Source organism: Perognathus longimembris, chromosome 23, assembly GCF_023159225.1.
Source record: "Perognathus longimembris pacificus isolate PPM17 chromosome 23, ASM2315922v1, whole genome shotgun sequence".
NCBI lineage: Eukaryota > Metazoa > Chordata > Mammalia > Rodentia > Heteromyidae > Perognathus > Perognathus longimembris.
Genome location: NC_063183.1, coordinates 16,311,535 through 16,335,283, shown reverse-complemented (window position 1 = coordinate 16,335,283; position 23,749 = coordinate 16,311,535). Strand labels below are relative to the sequence as shown.

The 23,749-nt window shown below is 55.8% G+C and overlaps 1 protein-coding gene across 7 annotated transcripts in view; it reads right to left on the bottom strand.

Annotated features, from left to right (window-relative positions):
• Positions 1–23,749, bottom strand: part of Pkd1 (polycystin 1, transient receptor potential channel interacting) — a 40,220-nt gene that overhangs the window by 14,867 nt on the left and 1,604 nt on the right. For 4 of the 7 annotated variants that reach the window (XR_007208811.1, XM_048332474.1, XM_048332476.1 and 1 more), the window contains exons 2-16: positions 12,886–12,957; positions 12,678–12,749; positions 12,382–12,548; positions 11,479–12,150; positions 11,181–11,364; positions 9,550–10,132; positions 8,750–8,870; positions 8,255–8,487; positions 7,091–7,846; positions 6,354–6,485; positions 5,965–6,140; positions 5,397–5,530; positions 1,375–4,997; positions 1,096–1,245; positions 102–245 (exon numbers count right to left, since the gene is read on the bottom strand). Coding sequence is in view for 6 of the 7 variants with exons in the window: in XM_048332474.1 (XP_048188431.1) it covers positions 102–245; positions 1,096–1,245; positions 1,375–4,997; positions 5,397–5,530; positions 5,965–6,140; positions 6,354–6,485; positions 7,091–7,846; positions 8,255–8,487; positions 8,750–8,870; positions 9,550–10,132; positions 11,181–11,364; positions 11,479–12,150; positions 12,382–12,548; positions 12,678–12,749; positions 12,886–12,957 (7,219 nt within the window). In the remaining variant the exon portion in view is untranslated. The remainder of the gene's footprint in view (positions 1–101; positions 246–1,095; positions 1,246–1,374; positions 4,998–5,396; positions 5,531–5,964; positions 6,141–6,353; positions 6,486–7,090; positions 7,847–8,254; positions 8,488–8,749; positions 8,871–9,549; positions 10,133–11,180; positions 11,365–11,478; positions 12,151–12,381; positions 12,549–12,677; positions 12,750–12,885; positions 12,958–23,749) is intronic. The other 3 variants (XM_048332477.1, XM_048332478.1, XM_048332479.1) reach the window with 2 other exon arrangements.

The following is a 23,749-nucleotide window of genomic DNA, read 5'->3' as shown; positions in this document are numbered from 1 at the left end:
ACGGGAGCACATGGGACAGTGTGCATGGGGGACAGTGTGCACAGGGGACAGTGCGCACGAGCCCCCTGCCCCGTGCCCAGCCCGCCTGGCCTGCCACTCACCCCACGCTTGGAGCCACCGCTGCAGTTCTGACAGTGACCCTCCAAGTATACATAGGAGCTGCGGCTCACTTCATACACCGCCTGTGCCTTGCAGGACACACACTCCAAGGACACGATGGGCACCCGGCCACTCCGGATCAGCACCTGGGGAGGGGAAGGGTTACAGGGAGGCCCTGCTTATCCCTGCCTGCCTGAGGGAAGAGATTCTGTACTCCCGTGTGCCGAGCTTTGGGCAAGGCCTCTTGGGCAACTTTTGTTCAGGACTAGCACTGTACCACTTGAGCCAGAGCTTTTTTCTGGCTTTTTCTGTTTATGTGGTACTGGGGAATCGAACCCAAGGCTTCATGCATGCTAGTCAAACACTCTACCACTAAGCCACATTCCAAGCCCCAAGCCCCAGGTTTTTGGATGCCAGTATGGGAAGGAGTTGGTCCTCCAACAGCTGAGTTGCCCGCAGTCTACAGCCCCATGGCCACAAAGGTGGGCACAGAGGTGGATGCAGGAAGGAAGCAAGAGGAGGCAAGTCCTCTGCACAGCCCACCCAGGAGTTTCCATGGCCCTGACTGAGCAGCCACACACACCGCCCCCCCTCCCCCCTGCAGATCTGCTGAGCACGGACGATCCGGGTGACTCCTCTGAGCAGGCAGGCCAGGTGGGGAAGGCCTGGCTATAGAGGGACGGCCCTGTGGCTGGGTACCACATGCCCAGCACACAACACTGGCAGGACCTGTTCCACAGCAGCAGGCCCAGGCTAGGGGAATGAAGGTAAGATCTGGCCTAAATTCATGCACGGAGGCAGCCACTCCAGGACAGTGGCAGTCTCCTAGAGTTCCTGAGGAACTGTCCTGCTTCTTTTCAGATTGAATGAATGTGGGAGCCAGGTATTTCCTATCAAGATCAGAACCACATGAGAACCGAATTCACAGCCCCCAGAGCACCCCAGCCCAGAAACCATCTGGCAGAAGTGGGGTGGGTGGGCAGGCACAGCACGCACCGTCTGGTTGGCAGACTCCTCCTTCCAGCCCGCCTTCCACACAGTGAGGCTGAAGGTGTACTCCACGCCTGCCCCCAGGCGCTCCCGGGGAATGGTGACAGTGCTGCTCCCACGGGGTCCAAAGCTCAGTGTACACGTGCCAGCCTCGCTCTGTAGCAGACAGACGAGGGAAGTACAGTGGTGTAAGGCCCTTTCCAGTCCAAGGCAAAACCTGACCAGGGGATAGCTCTAGACCTCCTGCCACCCTGGGGCCAAGACCCGGCCAGGGACAGGGCTGACCTGGGTGGAGGCCACGCAGGCCCAGTGGAAGCTGAGTGGCGTCTGGTCACCATCCTCCAGGTTAGGGTCATAGGATTTTCTCCCATCCAGCACGAGGTCCTGGGTGTCAGACCACACGCGGTACGAGCCACCCTCGATGATTGGAACCAGACGCTCGGCAGCCACAGTCACATTGGCCTGAATGCTCCGTGCCAGTGGTGTGTCCCCAAACGACACCACAAACACAAAGCAGTAGTGGCCCACAGGCAGCGCCATTCGTGGCACCACCAGCTGAGGCCGGCTCACATCCACGCCAGGCAGGGTCATGAGCGTGAGGCGCCCCAGCCGCTGGCAGCTGGCAGACCGGTACACCTCCCAGCGGTACTGGGTTTGGTAGGTGACACAGTCACGCAGGTCCACGTGGGCCTCCAGGTAGTTGCGCTGCGACCTGAGCATCAGCACCTGCAGAGGCAGAGCCATGTCCACCTCGGGCTCCCTGCAGGCCAGCACATGGACAGTCACAGTGGCCTGTGCCACGAAGAAGCTCACCAGGTTGGTGGCATTCACCTCCACGCGGTAGTCCCCAGGCTGCAAGTACGTGTGGGCGGCCCAGGGCTCCTCTGTGTGCTGCACCAGGGCCCCGTCCCCAAAGTCCCAGCGGTAGGCCACACGCCGGGGGCTGGGACTTGTGGCAGCCTCGAATCGGGCCGAGCGGTTAGTGAAGCAGCGGCCACTCTGGAGAGCCACATACTGGATGACATCCTGGACCTCCATGGTCAGCGTGAGGTTCACGCTGCCCAGCTCATTGAAGGCCCGCACGTGGATCTCTAGCAGGCCTGCGGCCACCGGGGTATAAGTGACATCACGGCCAGAAAGAATGACTAGCGAGTCACCCTGGACCTTCTGCAAGGAGAAGTACCAGGCATAGGCTACGCGGGAGCCCCGTCGCACCCGGGCTGTGAAGTTCTTCTCGGTACCTGTAGCGATGCCGGGCTCGCAGCAGTTGGGTACCTGTAGCCCACCAATGGCCTCCAGCACCAGGATTCGAACCTGGGCCTGGGCCCGGCTCACATGGTTCTCAGCCTGCACGCTCACCACATGGTCACCAACCCAGGTGAAGCTATGGGAGAAGCGGGGGCTGGGGAGCAGCTCAGGGCCAGCCCCGTCAGCCTGCAGGCGGAAGCTGACAGCCGAGCCAGTGGCCAGCAGGATCTGGAAGTGCACCAGCTGCCCGGGCGCCACCACCTTGCTGCTGGCCCAGAGCGCCAGGCCCGCAATGGGCTCCTCCACCGTGAGGACGTGCACGGCTGCTGCCCAGCTGATGGCGTTGGAGGCGTTGAGCTGCACAGAGAAGGTGCCAGCGTCTGGGAAGCCCAGGGCAATGCGCTGGCCGTGCTTGCTACCACCTGGCACAGACCAGCACCAGCTCACATCAGTGCCCGCTGCCAGCTGACCCCAGAAGGACATAGTTGATCCAGCTGCCACGAAGCTGCTGTCCGGCTCATCAGCTCTGATGCTGAGGCCACTCACAGGTACCTGCACAGCCACCTCAATGGTGGCATTGGCTGAGCCTAGCTGGTTACTAGCCACGACGCTGACAAAGTGCAGGCCAGCCATGGGAAAGGCATGAGAGGTGGATGGCTTCAATGTCTCCCAGCTCAGCCCTCTCTCCACGGACCACATATAGACAACTCCACTGCCACCAGCCAGCTCAGCGTGGAGAGCGACACTCGCATTGACAGCAGCTGGGTTGGGGGAGGCCGTCACGGCCATCCACCCCACGGGCTCCACAAAGTCTATGGTGCGGTTGGCGAAGGCACTGCCCAGCATATTGGTGGCCCGCAGCTGGATGTGGTAAGTGCTAGCCTCAAGCACAGTGAGGGAGAAGGCCTTGCCGCTGCCAGTCAGGGCTGGGCTGCCATCCCGCTGTGCAGTCCAGCTGTAGGAGATGTTGGTGCCATCCCTGACAGCAGCCTGCAGCTGCAGCGTGTGGTTGGTGGGGAAGCAGCAGCCCCCACCACCCCCTACCACCTGCAGCCCCTCAATGAGCTGGAGGACATAGATGAAGATGCTGTCCTGGGCAGCACCCACCTCGTTCTCAGCAGTGACGATGATGTTGAAGGTCCCCACGGAGCGGAAGGTGTAAGAGATGGTGGGGCCCCCGGGGATGGGCGTGCAGCGGTCACAGAGCACCCAGGAGTAGCGCATGTCACTGCCTGCCTCCAGCGAGGTACTGAAGCTCACACTGCCATTGAGGGGCACCACTGTACGGCTAGCGTTGACACTGAGCCCCTCGATGCGCTGCTGCACGGTGACATTGAGCTGGGCCTCACTGCGGCTCACTTCATTCCAGCTGGCCACTGTGATGGTGAAGTCACCCATGCTGCTGTAGGTGTGGGTGACCTCGGGGCCCTCGAGCTGCTCCCCATCCCCCAGCTCCCACAAGTAGGTAGCAGGGCGCCCACAGCCCACAGCTGAGAACAGGTAGGGCTGCCACATCTCTAGCACATGGGAGCCGTTGACTCTGATGCCAGTGATGTCCGCCGGCTCCTGCACTTCCACCAACGCTGAGGCATTGGCAGCAGAGACGTTGTTAGTGGCAGTGACCATCACCAGATAGGAGCCGGGGTCTCGGTAGGTGAACACAGCCTCTGGAGACCCAGCTTGGGTGAGGGTGGCGCCCTCAATGCCAAAGTCCCAGATGTAGCGGTATGGGAATGGGGGCCAGGCACAGGCCTCCAAGCGGGCTGCATCCCCAAGACGCACAAACTGCCTCTCGGGCTGCAAGGTGACGTTGCCCAGCTCAGGCTCCACACAGATGCTGGTGAAATAATGCGCCTTGTTCACGTGGCTCGACAGGACCAGTGCCAGGGGGAACGTGCCACTCCGCGTGAAGTTATGTGCAACCATCGGGTGCCCCTGGACGGTTATGTTAGAGGAGCCATCCCCAAAAGTCCAGTCAAAGAGGTAGTGGGCAGGGTCCCCGGTGACGTGGGCTATGAGACGGGCTTCAGGCTGGACAGGGATGCAGGTGGAAGGCTCAATGCGCAGCACCTCCAGGACAAAGACCCGCACATGCAGGTTCTGGGTCAGCTGGCCTGCAGGACTGGCTGCAACCACTGTCACTGTATAGTTTTGAGCCCGTAAGTACACATGCTGCACTGTGGGCTCAGGGCCTGTGAATACAGTACCATCCCCCATGTCAAACGTCCATGTGATGTTGTCACCCGTCTCTACAGAGGCATGGACCACCAGAGGGGCTCCCTGCTCCACCGCTGGGCTCAGGCGCACGCTCAGGTCACACAGCTCCTGGAAGACGCGGACGTCGGTGTGTGCCTCCACACTGCTCACTGTATTGTTCACCTCCAGGCTGACGCGGTAGGTGCCGGTGATGAGGTAGGTGTGGTTCACGACTGGCTGGCTCTGCACCAGGCGAGGGGAGCCATCCCCAAAGTCCCACATATACAGGATGCCACCAGATGAGGGCCGCGGGTGCGGGAAGAAGGTGACAGATTGGCCTGCCACCAGCACGCTGTGGCTCACTCCCACGGCCACGCTGGGCAGCATTGGGCGCACACTCACAGGCACTTGCTGGGTCAGGTTCTCGTAGGTGTTGGATGCGAGGACGGTCAGGTTGTACTCACCTGTGGACAGGCCCGAGTGGAACGTCCTGCTCACAGAATGCCCACCCAGCACCCAGCCATGCCCTCTGAGCCAGCCCAGGCCATGATGAGAGGGGACAGGGTATTTCTGAGCCTGGCTGCATGGAGGTTACAGAGAAAGCAAGCACAAAGCAGGGAGACAGCACTGCATGAGGCTGCTAGAATTTTAAATGTTGACTCCTTGCTGCCAAAAAGTGGCAAAGTGCAAAAGACTTAAGTATCCAATTTCTGGAAAATTCAAATTGGGTTGCTGTCCATCACCTCCACATACCTCTTCAACTGAATAAAGGCCTCAGTAGCAATGCAGGCGGGGTCAATCAGGGTAGGGTAATGAGGGCTCCCCCAGGGAGTGTCATCCCCAGTAGAGGGCCAGCTGCTCACCTGGGCTGGCATAGGTGTGTGTGGCATTGTGCTCCACCAGCACCTGGGCCACTGTGGGGTCCGGGGCCTGGAAGGACTCGCCGTATGGAGGCTTGAACTGGCCAAGCACCTGCTCACCATCCCCAAAGATCCACCTGCCAGGCAGTGGGCAGGTAGTCAGTGGGTCAGGGAGGGGCAGGTGGCCAGGGCTGGCTGCTCATACAGGGGGGTGCCTGTGAGTCCCAACTGCAGCTCCTCATGCGGATGTTCCTTTGAGGTATGGTCTGGCTTGACTAGAGCAGTGTCTCTGCCCCGCCACACACCATCCAAGATCCCTAGGATCCCTGTTCAGCAGCCCCTTAGAGGAGAGGAAACTGGGACCCAGAAAGCTGCTCTCCCAGTCTTTCCTATTTCTCCCTTTTGAACTTGTTGTGCTAAAATAAATCCTTGCTAAAACTTTAAAAAAAAAAAAAAAAAGCACTCTCAAATTCTCATCCAGGAACCCCTGGCCAAAGCTGGAATTCCAGCCCCCACCCCAGCTCTGCCCAGCTGGCCAGCGATACCTCCCTCCAGGCCCAAGGGCACTCACAGAAAGGCCACCTCCACAGCCGAGTCCACCAACACACTGGCCATCAGCTCCAACGTGACATTGAGGGACAGCACGGCTGGCACCGCAGACACTCGAAGACCTCGCATCCTGTTCATCCGCTCCACAGAGACGTTGTAGTTCACGGTGACATTGCTCACATGATTAGAGGCTGTCAGCTGGGAAGGCAGGGCTCAGTGGGCATGGGGCTCAGGGGTGACCACAAGGACAGACCAATGAGCAGAAAGCCCAGAGCCCTGACTCGCACGGCCTTCCCACACTCACCCACAGCCGCAGCAGGGTCCTCGAGGGCAAAGCAAAGCAGAACAAAAGGCAATGGTGAGCACCCACATATCCCAGGATCCCCAGACCTCTGCCTGTCCCCAGCCTACTGAGAGCTTGAAGATGTCGGCACTCTGGTAGATGACATTGAAGACGACGTTGTGGAACGTCAGGGACTGCTTGTCATCGATGGTCCACCGGAAGACCACGTCTGAGCCAGACTCTACCATGGGGCTGTACCTCTGTGGATAGACATTGCGTGGGCCCAAGCTGTGACTCTGCCCTAGCCTGAGGCTGGCTTTGCCCTCAGCCTTGATCTGCCTAACTAGACCTGCCTCCTTCAGGGCTACTGAAGAACTCAGAGGGGACAAAGGGGCCACTAGCTAAACCATGACAAATCATTCTATGTAGGGAAGGGCACAGAGGTGCCAGGCCCAGCTTGGCTCAGGAGACATATTCTATAGCACAAGCATGTGCTTAGGTACCAAAGACCCTGGTCAAAGCCAGCTTCCCACTTTGTCATATGGCCTTGGCCTCTCTGTGCCTCACTTTCCGCCTCTGCAAAGTAGGCCTAGGCCCAGAAAGAGCCCATCTGCCTCTGGAGTGCTCCCCAACTCCCATCCCAGGCTCCACAGATCCCTCAGGTGGAGACTCAGTGCCATCTGGGAAGGTAGTCTCTTAGATACTGACTGATGTCATCTGACAAAGTTGCTACGTCACCTGCAGGGCCCTGACAGGACATGCCAGAAACCATACTGAACCTCTCAAGAAACATCTGTGTGGCTTCCTCTTGCAAAGCCACCCTGCCTGTGCCCACCCATGCACACCGCGTGGGGGGCACACTCACCACCAGGACACCCTGAAGCACCCGGGCCTCAGGGCTGGGCATGGCTCGGAGGCCGCGGATAGGCTCCTCAGCTGTCACCCTCACACTGAGGTTGGCACGGCTGTCATGGTTCTGGGCTACAAGCTCCACTGTGTGCTCTCCCTTGCTGAGTGGGGGCAGGGCCAGCACTGAGAACCAGGTGCGATTGGCCTCTCCTGTGCAGTCAGGTTTGAGGGTGTCCCCCGCAGTGGGACAGGCAGCCTCGAAGGGTGCGCTAACGTTGCCACCAGGCCAGCTAGCCATGGCTGTGGCACTGGCACCAGAATCCACCTGAAGCACCAAGACTGAGCCATTGGTTGGTACATAGAGGTGGCCATCAAGGAGGGTAGGGTAGGTGACACGCAGCCCCGTCAGTGGCGAGATGACACTGAAGTTGCAGGACAAATTGTGACTGGACACACTGTTGCCCACTGTGGCTTGAACCTCATAGCGCCCAGGATGCCGCAGCCCAGGATTGGGCCTTAGGCCCAGCAGTGTGGTAAGCTTCTCTGTGGCTAAGAGCAGTTGCAGGGCACAGGCAGGGCCAGTCCGAGCCCCCTCCATCTGGGCAGGCAGGTGGGCCAGCCAAACGGAAGCATTGGTGGAGAGGTATACAACCTCAAGGCCGTGATGGCTGGATCCCAAGGGACACTGCAGCAGGGCACCTGGGCCAGCATCATGTTGCAAGCCAATGAGGTCACCAGGGAGCACCAGGATATCCTGGTCATGGAAGGTGACCTATAGAAGAAGAGAGAGGTCTCCATCACACCCCCATGGTAAGAGCCTATAAGAACCCCTGGGTAAAAACCACTGGGCAAGGGTGGGAAGTCAGGGTTCCCTGGTGGCTTCATGGAGTCCCCACTCCCCAGGCGCTCATGGCATGACAAACAGGCCAGCACTGGAAAAGGAGACATGCAAGGAAGAGAACACAGTGGGGGCTGCCCTAGATGGGAAAGCTTGAAGGACATGAAGAAGCCAGCTGTCCTTCACATGGAGAGATGGGGGAGGACGCTCAGGCTGGAGGAGGGCAGGGGGGCAGGGATGGGGTTTACATTGTCTGGTGGAAGACCAGGACCATGGGGTGATAAGAGGAAATGGCCCAGGGAGCTAATCAGAGGGAGATAAACCTAGATTAGAGGCACATACCGAATAGTGCGTAGGGGGACCTGCAGACACGGAGAACAAGAACTCCCTCCACAGTGCATAGGTGGCCCCGGGGAGCCTGGATCCTAACATGGACCCATTGGCAGGGGCCTGAGGGTGGCAGGGGTCATCCAGTGGCACACAGACATTGGCTCCAGGACACCAGTGCTCCTCCATCATGCAGCTGGGGCCTGACTCAGTCATGTTTTCAGGCTCACTGCTACTTTCTGGGGCTACTACAAAGACAGGAAGGGTATTTGGGGCCTGACCCAGTAGTAGGCCAGTTAGGAGTGTCCCAGCTCCTCATCCTCACCTTAAGACCAATCTTGGCCAGGTAGAGCCCCAGCCCACACCAACACTCCCCTGCCCCTAGATCACCCTACCCACTCTATCCCTGACACACAGAATAAGAGCTGGCACCTCTGAAGACCTGATTCTGTCTTCATGAGGCAAAGCCCCCTTTAGCCCCCAATTCCTATCACCTTCAGAGAGACCTACCTGCCCCTCTAGAGGGCCGGTACACCTGCAGCCGCAGCTGTGCAGGCCTCCCAAGCTCCTGGATCCCAAATTCTGCTGCGGTGAGAAAGGCTTCACGGCCCAGGACAGGCAACAGCATGACCTAGTGGGGAGGGGGCTGCCTCAGCATCAGAGACTCCCCTCCAGGGCCTGGACTGCCCACTTGGGAGTCTACCTACAGGAAGCCCCCAAGCTTCACATCATGTCACTTGGGAAATAAAAAAAATCTGATCCAAACCATCTATAAGCAGTAGGATCCTAGGAGGTTTTTATAATGCACGCAGAGCAGAGGCTCAGGAGCACAGAGGGCCCTGGGAAGGGGGATTCAAGGCTTAGATGCCTCTCATATCTGTGCTCCACGGAATTTTTAAACTGTCTTCATTGGGCACAAACAACTTTAAGAAGCCCCTGCTAACCAAACCAATATTCTTTTTTTCTTTTAATGCTAGTACTAGAGCTTGAACTCAGGGCCTAGGTACTACCCCTTAGCTTTTTTGCTCATTTATGGCTTTTTGGTGGTTAAGTGCAGATAAGAGTCTCATGGACTTTTCCTGCTTGGGCTGACTTTGAACCTCAATCCTTGGCCTCCTGAGAAGCTATTTATAGGCGGGAGTTACTGAGAGCCTTTTCCCCCCAGTGCCAGGCCCTGGCACATGCTAAGCAGGTGCTCTTACCATTGAGCCACACCCCAGTCCCCAACGTGACTTTCAAAGAGACAGCATCTGGGTAAAGCAAGGCCTCTGGAGGCACAGGAGTTCCTAGTTCAGAGAGGGCTGGCCTACCTCCAAGGGCTGCTGAGGGGCTAGGAGGGCCTCCTGCTGTGCCAGTGGCCTCAGGGGTCCCTGCAGGCCCCCACCAGGCACTCCCTCGAGGAAGTTCTCAGCATCCCACACGGGGCCTGGAGGTGGTGAGTATGCAATAAGGCGCCAGTGCCAGACCAAAGGGACAGCGGGGAATGTCCAGGGCGGGCCCCGACCCAGCACTGAGCCAGCAGCAGCTGCCCCCCTCCAGATCCCTCCATCTGCTGTTTTTGTTTGTTTTGTTTTTCCTAGTACAGCCTCATCCCAGGAATAAGAGCCAACACTGAGCATCAAAGGACAAATGCGGGGAGAAGCAGCACCAGTGGCCCTGGCTGCCCGCACACCTCCAGGCCGCAGTTCACAGACATAGCTGTGGGGCGCAGAGCACAGGTCTGTGTTGCACTGCCCAGCAGGCCCCAGCCGCACACAGTGCTGGGCGGTGGCCGGGTGTGGCTCTCCTGGAAGCCAGTTCTGGCAGCTCTCTAGGCTGAAGGCCTCGCCCTGGGGCTCTGAGCCTGCCTCTGCCCCCTCCACAGAGGAAAATCCGATCCACACGTCCAGGCTCCTGTGGGAAGATGGCAGGGAGGGTGGGCTGCTCAGTGTGCATCCATCCCAGCACCTGGCAGGTGGAACCTATCACTATCCTCATTCTCCACATGGGGAAACTGAGACACAGCAAGCAAGGCTCACTAACCCAAACCCATAGCAGCATCTACTGGGCAGCTTATGCCTACAGGGCTGGTGGGCTCAGCCAGTTCTGACACTCTGCCTCGGGTCTGAGGGCCACGGGCCACCCCCACCTTGTCCTGCAAGGAGGCTCCTGCGGCAGCCTCCAGAGACCAAGACATCCAGCAGGAGCCAACCAACACCTCTGCTGAGGCGGGAGCCCTACCTCGAGGTAGAGCTTGGAAGTGCATGGCGAGGCTTGGGCCCAAGTAAATATGAAGACACAAGCATGGGCCCAGGCCCAGCCCCAGAGTGGGAAGGGCCACACTGTGGCCTCAGATCTCCATTCCAAAATCACCCATTAACTACATGACCCTGGGGACGGACTTAACCACTCTAGGCCTAGATTTCCCCTCTGACTACTGCTAATGCATGGGATATGGTCAGCCTTTGAGACAACACAGGTGTCCTTTCCTGTTCTGACCCAGCACATGGACCCCAGAGAGGTGGGGTTTGGTCTCACCCCACCACTCCCCAGACAAGAAAACTCTGGAGTCACAAAAATGAGGGCCCGGCCCACAGCACATTTTCACAAGATTGGAGGCAGCAAAGAAACCTAACGTGCTCTCCAGCTCACACAGCAGCCCTGGCGCACTCCAGGAGGGGAGTGAGCATGAAGCCACAAAAGCAGAAGCACAGCCCCACAGCTGCCCCGGACCCACCCCTGTTAACAGCACTCAGCTCCACCCATGCATGAACGGGATGCCAGGGGCCTGAGCCCAGCTCCCACTGTGATGTGTCCCACAATGCTGCCAAGAACATGTCCTGCATGGGCAGGACATGGCCCTCATCTCTCCTTCTCCACAAACGTTGGGCTCTACTAGTATCTCAGCATCCTGAGCAAACCCCTCATTTGCCTATGGCCTTTCTGGGAGCGGGGGAGGTACCTGGTAACCTGGGAGACAAGGAAGTGCTGGATGGCAGGGCTGTCCACCATGGCCAGGGCAGCCCCAGCCCAGGTTTGGCATTGTTCTTGTGCCTGCAGCCAGGGTGCCTTCTCTGCCACCAGGCGGTAGCAGTGCCCATTGCCAGGGAAGACCTCTGTGTCCGAAGGGCAGAGCGGGTGCACCACTACGGAACAGTAGGCAGAAAATAGGGCATCACTATGAGCTGTGGCTCTGCCTCGCCCCGGCCTTGGAGGAAAGGGGAGACAAGAGGGGCTGAACCAGCTAGGAAAGGACGTACCTTGCGTTGGCTCCTCGCCCAGGGCCAGGATGCTATAGGTGGCCCTAAGGGCTGAGCCTCCACGGTTCCGGATGCTGAGTTTGAGGCTCTCATCACTGTGCACAGAGGACGGACACACGAGCTCCAGGGCAGCAGGTGTTGCCTCTATGTGTACCTCTGTCCCTAGCAGGACTGAAGCAGACCCCATGGCCAACACAGCTGTCACCTGATAGTGCCCAGGCAGTGCATATCGGTGGGTAGCAGCTGAGCCAGTCACATCCACCCCAGGAGAGCCATCTCCAAAGTCCCAGCGTGTGGAGCTGATGGGCAGAGGGGCAGTGATGTGGAAGGCTGCTGGCCAACCAGAGGCCAGGGGTCCATGGGGCCCCACCAGGGTGGCCCCTGGGGAGGCAGGGAAGACGTGCTGGAGAAGTGTGGGGCCGCCACAGGTAGGGCTGGGCGGCTGAAGGGTGCTGGAGCACAGGGAGAGGCAGGCCGCAGAGGTGTTGGAGAGCTGGAGTGCCCCACACAGACACAGGCCCTGCTCTGAAAGGGCTGTGAGGCCCTTGCCAGCTGAGAAGCAGAAGGCACTGCAGGCCTCGGGCTCTAGGGGGCCCTTGTGAGCAGAGGAAAAGGCCACCGCTGCCATGGCACCGGTGCTGTTGTCAGGGAGACAGGCGACATACTCCTCACCTAGGACAGACATACACACTTGTCTAAGTCTTCCTCCTGTCTCTGTTTTGTGGTCCCCTAGACTCTGGGTCAGACCCCACCCCATAAACCTGCCCCTCTCCAGAGAGGCCTTTCTGATCCCCCAAAAGGAGGGCTTTCCCTAAGCCCTACCAGCTGCCCTCACCAGGCTGGGGAACCCCTAAGCCTGGGTCCCGCCCATAGTCTAGGACAGCCACATCACCCTGCACTTACCACAGCCTCCACTCAACAAGGCGACACTGAGGGGCTGGCCAATCAGGGAGCTGGGCCCAGCACATGTGGCTACTTTGGACTGCACCATGCGAACCCTCTGCTCCTCTACCCAGTGTGGCAACCATAGCAGACCACAGTCACACTCAAATGGATTCCCACTCAGATTTCTGCAAGGGAGGGGTGGGGTGGAGCACCAGGCCAGCACGAGAGGAAGGACTGTTCTCCAACTTCAGAGGGAGTCAGAGGCCAAGATAGGGCAGGGGACCACCATACCCACCAAAAGCAAAGCAACTTACATTTCACTTAAATTAAATAAATTAGCAAACACTCCTTCTTCTAATGTAGAAATCTTGTTGTCGCTTATATCCCTGGGAAAAAAAGAAGACAAGGTAGTGAGACCAGAGCCCTCTAACTCTACAGGGGCAGGCAGCTTGTCCCTGTGTACCCTGAGTAACCCCAGCATGCCAGTGTGGCAGAGCCAGAACCCAGAGAGGGGACACTCACAGCTCCACCAGTGCAGAAAGGTTTGCCAGCAGCCCGACGTCCAGCGTCTGGAGCAGGTTGTGGGAGAGGTCCCTGAGGAGCAAAACATCCATAGGTCCTCAGGGCAGGAGTTCCAGGCTAGCCAAAGGCTGTCCTAAGTCCCACACCTAGGTGCTTCCTTGAACCAAGATGCAGCTTCCTACTTTTTATGCTCCCTGCTCCGAGGGGCAAGGAGAGTGCTTTTCTGATGAAGGATCTGAATGAATTCATCTGGGGAAACTGAGGCAGTACATCCAGAGCCCTAAACACTCTGCACCATCTCCTCTCTGTGCCTTAGCACAGCACAGCTACACTGACCCTGGGCACCTGGACAAGCATGGTCCCTTCTGCTAGCCCCTGCCTCTAGCCCCTTCCCCACAGAGCCAAGGGGGAGCCTTGGGCTGTTCCTGGCCCAGCAGAGTGGTCCCATATCAGAGGGCTGACTTCAGCCACCATCCACATGGGCTGTAGAATGCAGCAAGCAAGAAGGGCCCAGCTGCCAGTGGAGAAGAGTCCTCCCAACGTCCTCAAGACGCAATGTGGGCACAAAGAAGAAATAAATGGAGAGAAGGCTCTGGTGGATGACCCCCAAGCTACAACCGAGGCAGGGTAGATTAGGGAAAACGGGAAACTGCAGCCTGGAATTCAAACACCTCAGGAGGCTGAGATCTAAGGATCGTGGTTCCAAGCCAATCCAGGCAGGAAAGTCCATGAGACTCGTCTCCAACTAACTACCAGAAAACGGAAAGTGGTTCTGTGACTCAAGTGGTAAAATACTTGAACTGAAGAACTCAGGGGAAGCACCCAAGCCCACAGTTCAAGCCCCACAACAGACAAAAAAAAGGGGGGGGGGGAGGAAGGGATGACAAAGCGAACTGGGAATGTGGTTCAGTGGCAGAGTGCTTGCCTAGTATGCATGAAGCTCTGGGTTCAATTCCTCAATATCACAGGAACAGAAAAAGCTGGAAGTGGTGCTGTGGCTCAGAGTGCTAGCCTTGAGCAAAGGAAAGCCAGGGACAGTGCTCAGCCTCTGAGTTCAAGCCCCAAGGCTGGCAATCAATCAATCAATAAATAAAACAAATAAAGTCAGGAAAGAAACTACAAACTTGAGCCAAGTACAGGGATGTGTACCATGGTCCTAGCTGTGGGGAGGTTGAGGCAGGAGATAGCAAGAGTAGCGAATGCAATATAGACTCTTAATGAAAAAAAGTTTACACACTCACACTTCAGTAAGACCTAAACAGGGACTGCCAGTGACTGCAGTGATGATGACAGAGAACCCCATAGTTCACTGCAGGTCAGGCAGCAGTGGGTGAGGGTAAGGCAGAGACAGAGGTGAACAGTCAGGCTCCCTGCCCTCACCAGGAAGCTTTCCAGCCTGGCTTCCAAGTGGAGGAGAGAAAAGAGAACTCCAGATGTTCCTCCAGGAGCCAGGTACTGGTTCTGCATGGCATCCTGTGCCCTAAGGGAGAGCACAGGCACAGGTAGGCAGGGCACTACTGCTGTGTTTACAGGGCACAGGAGAGATGCATGTCCCCCGACCCTCCTAGCTTCCTCCACACATACACCCCATGTGATGTCACCACAGTCTGATGACCTGGCCCTCCACCTGACCCTCCCTGAAAAGATCATGGAGGGGACACAGCAGGTGCTGGGACCCTGGCAGGAGGGACACAGAAGCAAGGGCACCCAGGCTAGTCAGACAGCAACCACAGGCCTTTCACCCACCACTCGGTGAAGAGCCAGCAGCCTAGCCTGGAGCACCTGAGAGCTCCAGGGCCAAGTACGGGCCATCCCCTAGTGGCATCCATCTTCTAGGGCAGCAATACAACAATTAATTTACAGGGACCCCATGGCCAGCACTGGAAGGGGTCAAGCCAGATTAGTGTAGGGGGCTGATCTAGGAATCGCATATACCAAGGGGACAGGCAGATGCCCATGGCAGCCTGAGATACATCTCTGGAGACACAGGTCGGGTCCCTCAGTCAGGCAGGCTGTTCCCCATTCCCCCTACCACTGTTATGTAATTGCACAGTTTGTGACACAGGTAGGAAAGACGCAGGCCTGGCCTCTGCTGCCCCATCTCCTGCTGCAAGAAACATCAATGTGTTGGGGAGGGGTGAATGAAGACCCCTACTGTGCCCCACATCTGGGCCCTTCTCTTCCCTTCTATCTTCCATATCAAATACTCTAGGGAAGGAGCACCTGTGTGCCTAGGGCTGCCACTTGTAGAATCACCCAGACCAACAAGTAGGCCCTCAGCCTCCCCTGGGAGTGGTCCACAGGCTTACACCCACATGACACCCCTGTGTCAGGCTCCCAACTCTTCCTGCTAAAAGGAGAAAATAAGGGTTCCCCACTCTCCCCTCATAGTTGATCCCCAGGCTACCAACAGGACCTCGGAGTGACACTATGTGGCAGGCTTCTTGGGTGGGCTTTCAGGAGAGGGAGGGACCGCAAGCGTGTAAAGGTGAGCATCATTGTATGCAAAGACCCCAGAGGGTCACATGGGCACTCGCAGAGCACAAGACAGTGCTCAGGGCCATACCCACTCTAGAGCCACAGCAACAGAGGCTCCAGGAAGCTGGAGCCCTAGCCAACAGCAAAGCAGCCTCAGTTTCCTCCTCTGCCAAGGCAGGGAGTGGTTTAGTTGCCTGCTCCCCAATCCAGATGCTGAAAGGGAGGGTGGCCAGTTGGAGCCCCCAAGGAAACATCTGCACATTCCAGACGTATGTGGTCAGCAGGCGGGCTAGTGCCAGGCCCGGCACCGCCGCCCCACACTGGCTGGCCGTGGTGCTGGAAACAGGGCTCAGGGGGAACAGCTCCGAGGGGCCGCCTGTGGATGTTATGTAACCCATTCTGCCGCCTCCTCCCTCTGGTGGGCCAGGAAAGTGCAGGGAGGAGGGCCCTTCCTCTCCCTGGAGGAGCAAGCTCCTCTCAGCAGAGAGGAGAGGCCATGGGGAGGGCTGGGCCCCTAGCCTTAGGTGGCAGGGAAAGAGCCCCCAAGTGGCCTCGGAAACAGTGCCTTTCAACACTAATGGACTTTCCTTTTGGGAGCTCAGCAGCAGGAGCCAGTGTGAGTTCAATATCCTCACACTGTTTTCATTCCCTTTGCTTTTTGTTCCCTTCTATTTATGGCAATCGAGGCTGGCTTCCAGGGCCGGAAATGATGTTTAAGTTAATGAATTCAAGTTTAGGAAAAAGAGCTGAAGAAAAAACACACGGAGTGCACTGGCAGCAAGAAGGCAGGGGCAGACTCTCAGCTACACCCACCCAACGTTTCCTGGGAGAAGCAGTAGGGAGGTGGGGCAGACCCACCCCCCACTCTGCAACCCACAGAACTCCTTGCACCTGTGCCACAAGAACCTGACAAGCAGTAGGGGAAAGGCCACCAGGGCCCAGACAGCCAAACAAAGGAGTGTCCTGTGGGGGCTGTGAGCCCATGAGACCGAAGGGCCTCCCCATCCCCAAGTGCAGGTTGAGAGAAAAGCCCCATGTTACAGGGTGCTCTGCACCCCTAGACACAGACACTGAGTGTTCCTAAAACCGACTGTCACAAGGATGAGTGACAGCCCACCTCCTGAGGTCCTCCAGAAACCCCCAGGGAGGAAAAGAGCCTCAGAGCCTGAAAGGACTGGATGAGGGTGTGAAGGATGGGGTCCTCCCACACTGGGGGGATGAGGATGTGAAAGATGGGGTCCTCCCACATTGGGAGGTGGGAGATGAGGGTGTGGACAGAGTCCTCCCACACTGGGAAGTGGGGGGATGGGGGGATGAAGGATAGGGTCCTCTCATGCTGGGAGGTGGGGGGGATGAGGGTGTGAAGGACGGGGTCCTCCCACACTGAGAGGTGGGGAATGAGGGTGTAAAGGACGGGGTCCTCCCACACTGGGAGGTGGGGGGATAAGAGTGTGAAGGACAGGGTCCTCCGGCACTAGGAGGTGAAAATAGTGCAGCCCCCAGGAAGCTGCTCCTGTCCTCCATCCAGGTGGTCACAAGACCAGGTGGGAAGAGGGGTGACAGGGAGGATATGCCCCACCTGTAGCTAGAGTACCAGGATCACCCATTCTGGACAAGTGGATATGAAGACCTCAGCTCCTCTACACTACCTCCTGGTGCCCTCTCACAGTGATTCATCATCAAAACTGTGCCTAAGTGCATCAGCCACCCAGGACAACCCAATGCAGGTGCTGCTCCAGCCCTGCTCTCTTCAGGACAGTAGAGGCACCCATAGCACCTTGGAGGTGCGGCCAGCAGACAGACTGTTGAAAGAGAAAAGCTGAGCTGCGGCAGGCAGAAGACGGGATAGGACTCACAGCCCTGGCTCTCCAGGGACTGCAGTGCCCTGGGCAGGTGCCTCAGTCCACCACCACCACTCAGGTGTTGAGTAAGGCTTATGTCCTGGAGTAATCAGTGCCAGAGCTGTAAAGTCCTATGGAGGCTCAAGACCCGAGGTCTCCCCACTCTTGGCTGTGCTATATCTCTATCTAACCCTCCTTTCCCAGTGAGTGCTGAAGATGCCACATTTTTGCCAGGGTTGGGGCCTGTAAGACCAGCAGGGAAAGAATGCCTTGCTCACCTAGGCCCCAAGTACAGGCCCTCTCTCTGGCATTAAGCACCAGGGCACCATAGGGCCCCTTGGCGAATACAGCTGCCAAGCCAGAGAGAACAAGGTGTTCCCAGAAAGGACATGAGCTGCATTTTCCAGCTGCATCGTGTCCTACAGGGAGACAGGCTCACACCCCATGGCGCCCCGGAGTGCTGGCCCGCCCACAGCTGCACCCACACCAGGCCAGCTGGAGCAGAGGCCATGACAGGCCAGGCCAAGCCAGACCAGGACTGAGCACACAGAGCCCAGACGGCTGACACCCCAGACGGCAGCAGAAGAAGGATGTTTTCATTCCAGGGAGTGAGGCGGGCTGGTCGTCTGGGCTCCTGCTGCTGGCGCTGGCCACCAGTGTTCCAGAAAGGAAAATGTGTCTCCATCCAAAATGACTTCCTCGGTTGAAACCCAACCCCAGTCAGGGTCTCCCTCAGGAGCTGGGTTTCAACACTTCATACCCTTTGGCAAAGCACCCCAGGGTGGGAGGAGGGGTGGCAGCAGCAGCAGCAGAACCATCTCTCATCCCTGGGGAAGCTCGGGGCAGCACTGGCCCAGGCAAGATCCACATCTGGCAATGGCCACCCAGTTAGCCGTCATAAGATGGCAGCCCAAGGTTCATGGGCTGACGGGACAGACAGGGGCTCAACAAGAAGCCCAGGCACATGAAGCCTGGAACAACCTTCCCCAAAGGCCCAGCGATGCAAACTGGAGACAATACACCAGTGTACATAAGTAACGGCAAGATACAAAGGGCACCCTGAGCAAAGCAGCTACCACCATCCTGATGGAAGAACAAGGCACACCAAGAGGGTGGCATGAGTCACTGCTTCCTAACATAACCTCACTGCCACATACACACCCTTGGTCAAAGACAGAATTGAGTGACTCAGCCAAGGTCACACAGGAAGTGGAGGAGCTCAGGGCTGAACCCATGTCTGACACCAGATCCACATGCCTCCCTCCAGAAGTCAACTGAAGGAAGTGACCAGAGTAAAGATGGACAGAGAACTTGAGGAGGAACAGGCAGAAGTACCAGAAGTACTGCAGCAGCCACCCACCCCTTCACATACCCAGGCCCCATTGTCATCTTTCCCTACTATGAGCCAAGACACTGGAACCATTTTCCAGGCTGAATGTGCAATTTGGGGGGCTTGCTCTGGAGTGTGCCAACCATATCTTCTGTTGTAACTCACTGTGTGATTTAAGAAATGACTCAGCCTCGGGCTGGGAATATGGCCTAGTGGCAAGAGTGCTTGCCTCCTATACATGAAGCCCTGGGTTTGATTCCCCAGCACCACATATACAGAAAACGGCCAGAAGTGGCGCTATGGCTCAAGTGGCAGAGTGCTAGCCTTGAGCAAAAAGAAGCCAGGGACAGTGCTCAGGCCCTGAGTCCAAGGCCCAGGACTGGCCAAAAAAAAAAAAAAAACACTTAAAAAAAATGACTCAGCCTCTAGGAGTCTGTTTCTTGGCCTGTAAAATGGATCCAAGAGCTGCTCTAACCCCACAGCACCAGTAAGGTGTCAGTGAGAGAAAGGACATTAAGTGGCAGCATGGGGCCCAGAGAGGGCACTTACAGAGGGAGAGGTAGAAGGATATAGGTCTTCCTAGGTATTCTCTCAAAGGATTTTTAAAAATCAAGTAGATTGGGGCTGGGGATATGGCCTAGTGGCAAGAGTGCTCGCCTCGTATACTTGAGGCCCTAGGCTCAATTCCTCAGCACCACATATACAGAAAACGGCCAGAAGTGGCGCTGTGGCTCAAGTGGCAGAGTGCTAGCCTTGAGAAAAAGAAGTCAAGGACAGCGCTCAGACCCTGAGTCCAAGGCCCAGGGCTGGCCAAAAAAAAAAAAAAAAAAATCAAGTAGATTAACATACTATATCCATTCAAAGTATGCAGTTCAGTGAGTTTTAGTACCATTGCAGGCTGGGCATTTATCACTAATACGTGCCACACAATTTCATCATCCTCACCCTACTAGGTTTTGTCTCCATGGATTAGCCTATTCTGGGTGTTTTCTGTCAAGTTTGTTATTTTACGAAACCCAGGTTGGCCTTGAACTCTCAGTCTTCTTGCCTCCACCTTCTGAATGCTGGTATTACAGGTGTGGGCCATCAAACTCAGCTCACTGTGATTTTTTTTTTTTTTTTTTTTGGCCAGTCCTGGGCCTTGGACTCAGGGCCTGAGCACTGTCCCTGGCTTCTTCCCGCTCAAGGCTAGCACTCTGCCACTTGAGCCACAGCACCGCTTCTGGCCGTTTTCTGCATATGTGGTGCTGGGGAATTGAACCTAGGGCCTCGTGTATCCGAGGCAGGCACTCTTGCCACTAGGCTATATCCCCAGCCCCAGCTCACTGTGATTTTGATTTGCATTTCCTTAATGAATGATTACACTGAGCATCTTTTTTTTTTTTTTTTTTTTTTTTTTTGCCAGTCCTAGGGCTTGGACTCAAGGCTAGCACTGCCACTTGAGCCACAGTGCCACTTCTGGCCATTTTCTGTATATATGGTGCTGGGGAGTTGAACCCAGGGCTTCATGTATACGAGGCAAGCACTCTTGCCACTAGGCCATATCCCCAGCCCTGAGCATATATATATATATATTTTTTTTTTTTTGGCCAGTCCTGGGGCTTGGACTCAGGGCCTGAGCACTGTCCCTGGCTTCTTTTTGCTCAAGGATAACACTCTGCCACTTGAGCCACAGCGCCACTTCTGGCCGTTTTCTGTATATGTGGTGCTGAGGAATTGAACCCAGGGCCTCATGTATATGAGGCAAGCACTCTTGCCACTAGGCCATATCCCCAGCCCCTCTGAGCATATTTTTTGTAGTTGTTTATCTTCTTTGGTAAAGTATCTCTTCAGATTCTCTGCCACTTTTTGTCAGAATATACTCCAGGTACAATTCCTACGGCAGTAAGGTAGAGGATATGCAGGTGCTCCTTGACCCTGTAACTGTCTGGCAGCATTACTCTCAGGTATACTGCACACTACTGGCTCCTGGGGGGGGGTCTCTGCAGGTGCTGGGGTTCATCTATTTATGATCCTGAGTACTGCAGAAGAGGATAGGACTGGCTGCAGTGGAGATGTTTCTTTGCATATAAAATGGGAACCACTGAGGGTGCTGGGAATATGGCCTAGTGGTAAAGTGCTCACCTCGTATACATGAAGCCCTGGGTTCGATTCCTCAGCACCACATATATAGAAAAAAGCCAGAAGTGGAGCTGTGGCTCAAGAGGTAGAGTGCTATCCTTGAGCAAAAAGAAGTCAAGGACAGTGCTCAGGCCCTGAGTCCACGCCCCAGGACTGGCAACAAAAACAAAACAAAAATGGGAACCACTGGGTACACGTGGCACACGCCTGTAATCCTAGTTACTCAGGAGACTGAGATCTGAGGATCAAAGTTCGAAGCCAGACCAGGCAAAAAAGGCGGTGAGATGCTTATCTCCAATTAATCACAAAAATAGCCAGAAGTGGAGCTGTGGCTCAAGTGGTACAGTGCCAGACTTGAGCAAAAAGGAACTCAGGGACAGCACCCAGGCCTGGAGTTCAAGCCCCAGGACCAACACAAAAAATAAAAATAAATGGGGATCATAATCTTCCCTCCCCTCAGCTGGGCAATCATATTCAGAAGTTACTCCTTATCCACATTATTGGAAAATTTCCGTTTTATGTCTAAATAAGAAACAAATGTTAGCTTCACACTCATATTCTAAACTCCTAAGCATGGCATCCTATGCCAGCCAAAGTTCAGAGATTTGAAGGCTAGGCCAGAAGCACATGCAAAATGTCATCCTCTCCTACCTCTCCACACAGTAGCCAGGTTTTTCTATTTATTTCCTTCTTTATTGCCTGCCTGCCTGCTTGCCTTCTTCCCTCCCTTCCCTTTGTTGGTCGTGGGGCTTGAACTCAGGGCCTGGGCACTGTAACTGAGCTTTTTTGCTCAAGGCTAATGTCAAAGTGCCACTTCCAGTTTTCTGGTACTTAACTGGAGATAAGAGTCTGGTGGACTTTCCTTCTTGAGCTGGCTTTTTTTTTGGGGGGGGGGGCAGTCATGGGGCTTGAACTCAGGGCCTGAACACTGTCCCTGGCTTCTTTTTGCTCAAGGCTAGCACTCTACCACTTGAGCCACTGCACTACTTCCACTACTACTTCCACTACTTTTCTGTTTATGTGGTACTGAGGAATTAAACCTAAGGCTTCATGCAAACTAGGCAAGCACTCTACCACTAGGCCACATTCCCAGCCCCGAGCTGGCTTTGAACCACAATCCTCAGATCTCAGCCTCCTAAGTAGCCAGGATTACAGGTGTGAGCCACCAGCGCCTGGCCAGCCAGGGTTCTTTCTAGAAGGTCCAATAAGGAATGTTGCTCAATGATACAGAATCTGTCTAGAAGATGCCAGCCACCCTGCTTCCTTCCTGGAACCCTTAAGCCATCCCTACTTTCCTCCCTATGAAGACCCTACCTCCCACTCCTCTATCACCTCATGCTTCTGGGGCTCTATGAAATCTTCCTCTTGGAAGGGGTGACACTGATCAAGATGCATTGCAGACTCACAACCGTAATCCTAGGTACTCAGGTGGCCGAGCTGAGGATTATGGTCAATTAGAACTCAGCCCAGGTAAGAAAGTGTGGAAGAGCCAATCTCCAATTAACCACCAAAAAGCTAGAAGTGGAGAGCTATGACTAAAGCAGTAGAGCACCAGCCTTAAGTGAAAATGCTAAAGAACAGTATCCAGGCCCTGAGTTCAGGCCCTTAGACCAACACAAGTGAAAATGTGAACACACTATTTAATAGGACTAAAGAATCATTCCAAGCCATGCACTGGTGGCTCATACCCCTAATCCTAGCTACTCAGGACACAGATATCTGAGGATCATGGTTCAAAGCCAATCTGGGTAGGAAAGTCCATGAGACTCTTATCTCCAATTAACCACCAGAAAACTGGAAGTAGCACTGTGGCTCAGTGTTAGAGCTCTCACTTTGAGCAAAAGAACTCAGGGACAGTGCCCAGGTCCTGAATTCAAGCCCCACAACCAACCAAAAAAAAGTATCATCCCATGCTTTAGATGTGTTTGGAGTGTTACATATCACTCCAAAACACAGAAAAACTTAAAAGATGCTGGAATTTGGCTCAAAGCTCGTGGCAGGGGCAAGAGGGAAAAAAGAACATGAGATTCATCACTATGTTCTGCCTGCTTTTCTCCATAACAAAGCCTTAAATTCTCCATAGCAAAGCTTTAAAAATAGCAGAACAGCAACCTTTGCCAGTAACGTCATCCTGTTCAAGCTGCCACATCCTAGAAGCACCATTTTAACCCAAAAAAAGCTGGAAGTCTGTGGTCTCACCAGTCCTTCCACCTAGACACTGCTGTCCTTTCCTCCAGCTGGCTGAAGAGCCACAAATGGGGGGCCTGTGCCCCAACAAAGGCAGCTGGTGACAGTGAGAAGGTAACCACCATGTTCCCTAGGTGCACCTAAGCCCTGGCCTGGGAGGCTGCAGTCTCTGTCCCTAGCCTCTCCTATCTCTGACTTACCTATCTTTCTGGGAGTCTGCAGGGCTGACAACTCGCCTAATGCAACAAGAGCCTGGGGGGCAAGCAGGAAAGAATCTGTACACCTGCTCCTAGTTTCCTTTATGTCCTCTCTGTATACCTCCCAGGGGCAGCTTTGGGGGTATGTGCTGAATCTCCTCCATTACTCACCCACCTGACCACCTGAGCCCCACCATACAGGGAGGGGCTAGGATCCCTGAGGATCCTACCAGGTCAGGCAGGGCCAGGCTGCTAGGGGCTGAGTCTCCTCCTCCAAGTCTCCCAAATAGGAAAGGACAAGGCCTGGGTGCTCCCACAAACTGAAGACCCTAAAGCTCCCAAATTTTAAATCAGTGACTAAGCACTTACTGAATCCCTGGTATGTGCCTCTTCCTAGTCCCTAAAATTCATGAGACAACCCCAGGGCCAGTAAGGCCACTTTATCCAAACCCAGGACCAGAGTGCAACAGGATCCACCGAGGTAATGGCTCAAGCTCCATACTGTGCAGAGCTTGGGGTGCTGCAGGCCCCCCTCCTCTACTTCCTCCACAGCTCCTGTGAGACTAACAGAGATGCAATAAGGAGCAACAGGGGCTGAGGAAGTAGGAACCAGTGGGAGCCAGACCTGACTCCCAGAGCAGCCAGCCAACAGAGACAGAGGTGCCCACACTCACAGCATCCAGAAACAATGGGTGACATGAATCTGATGC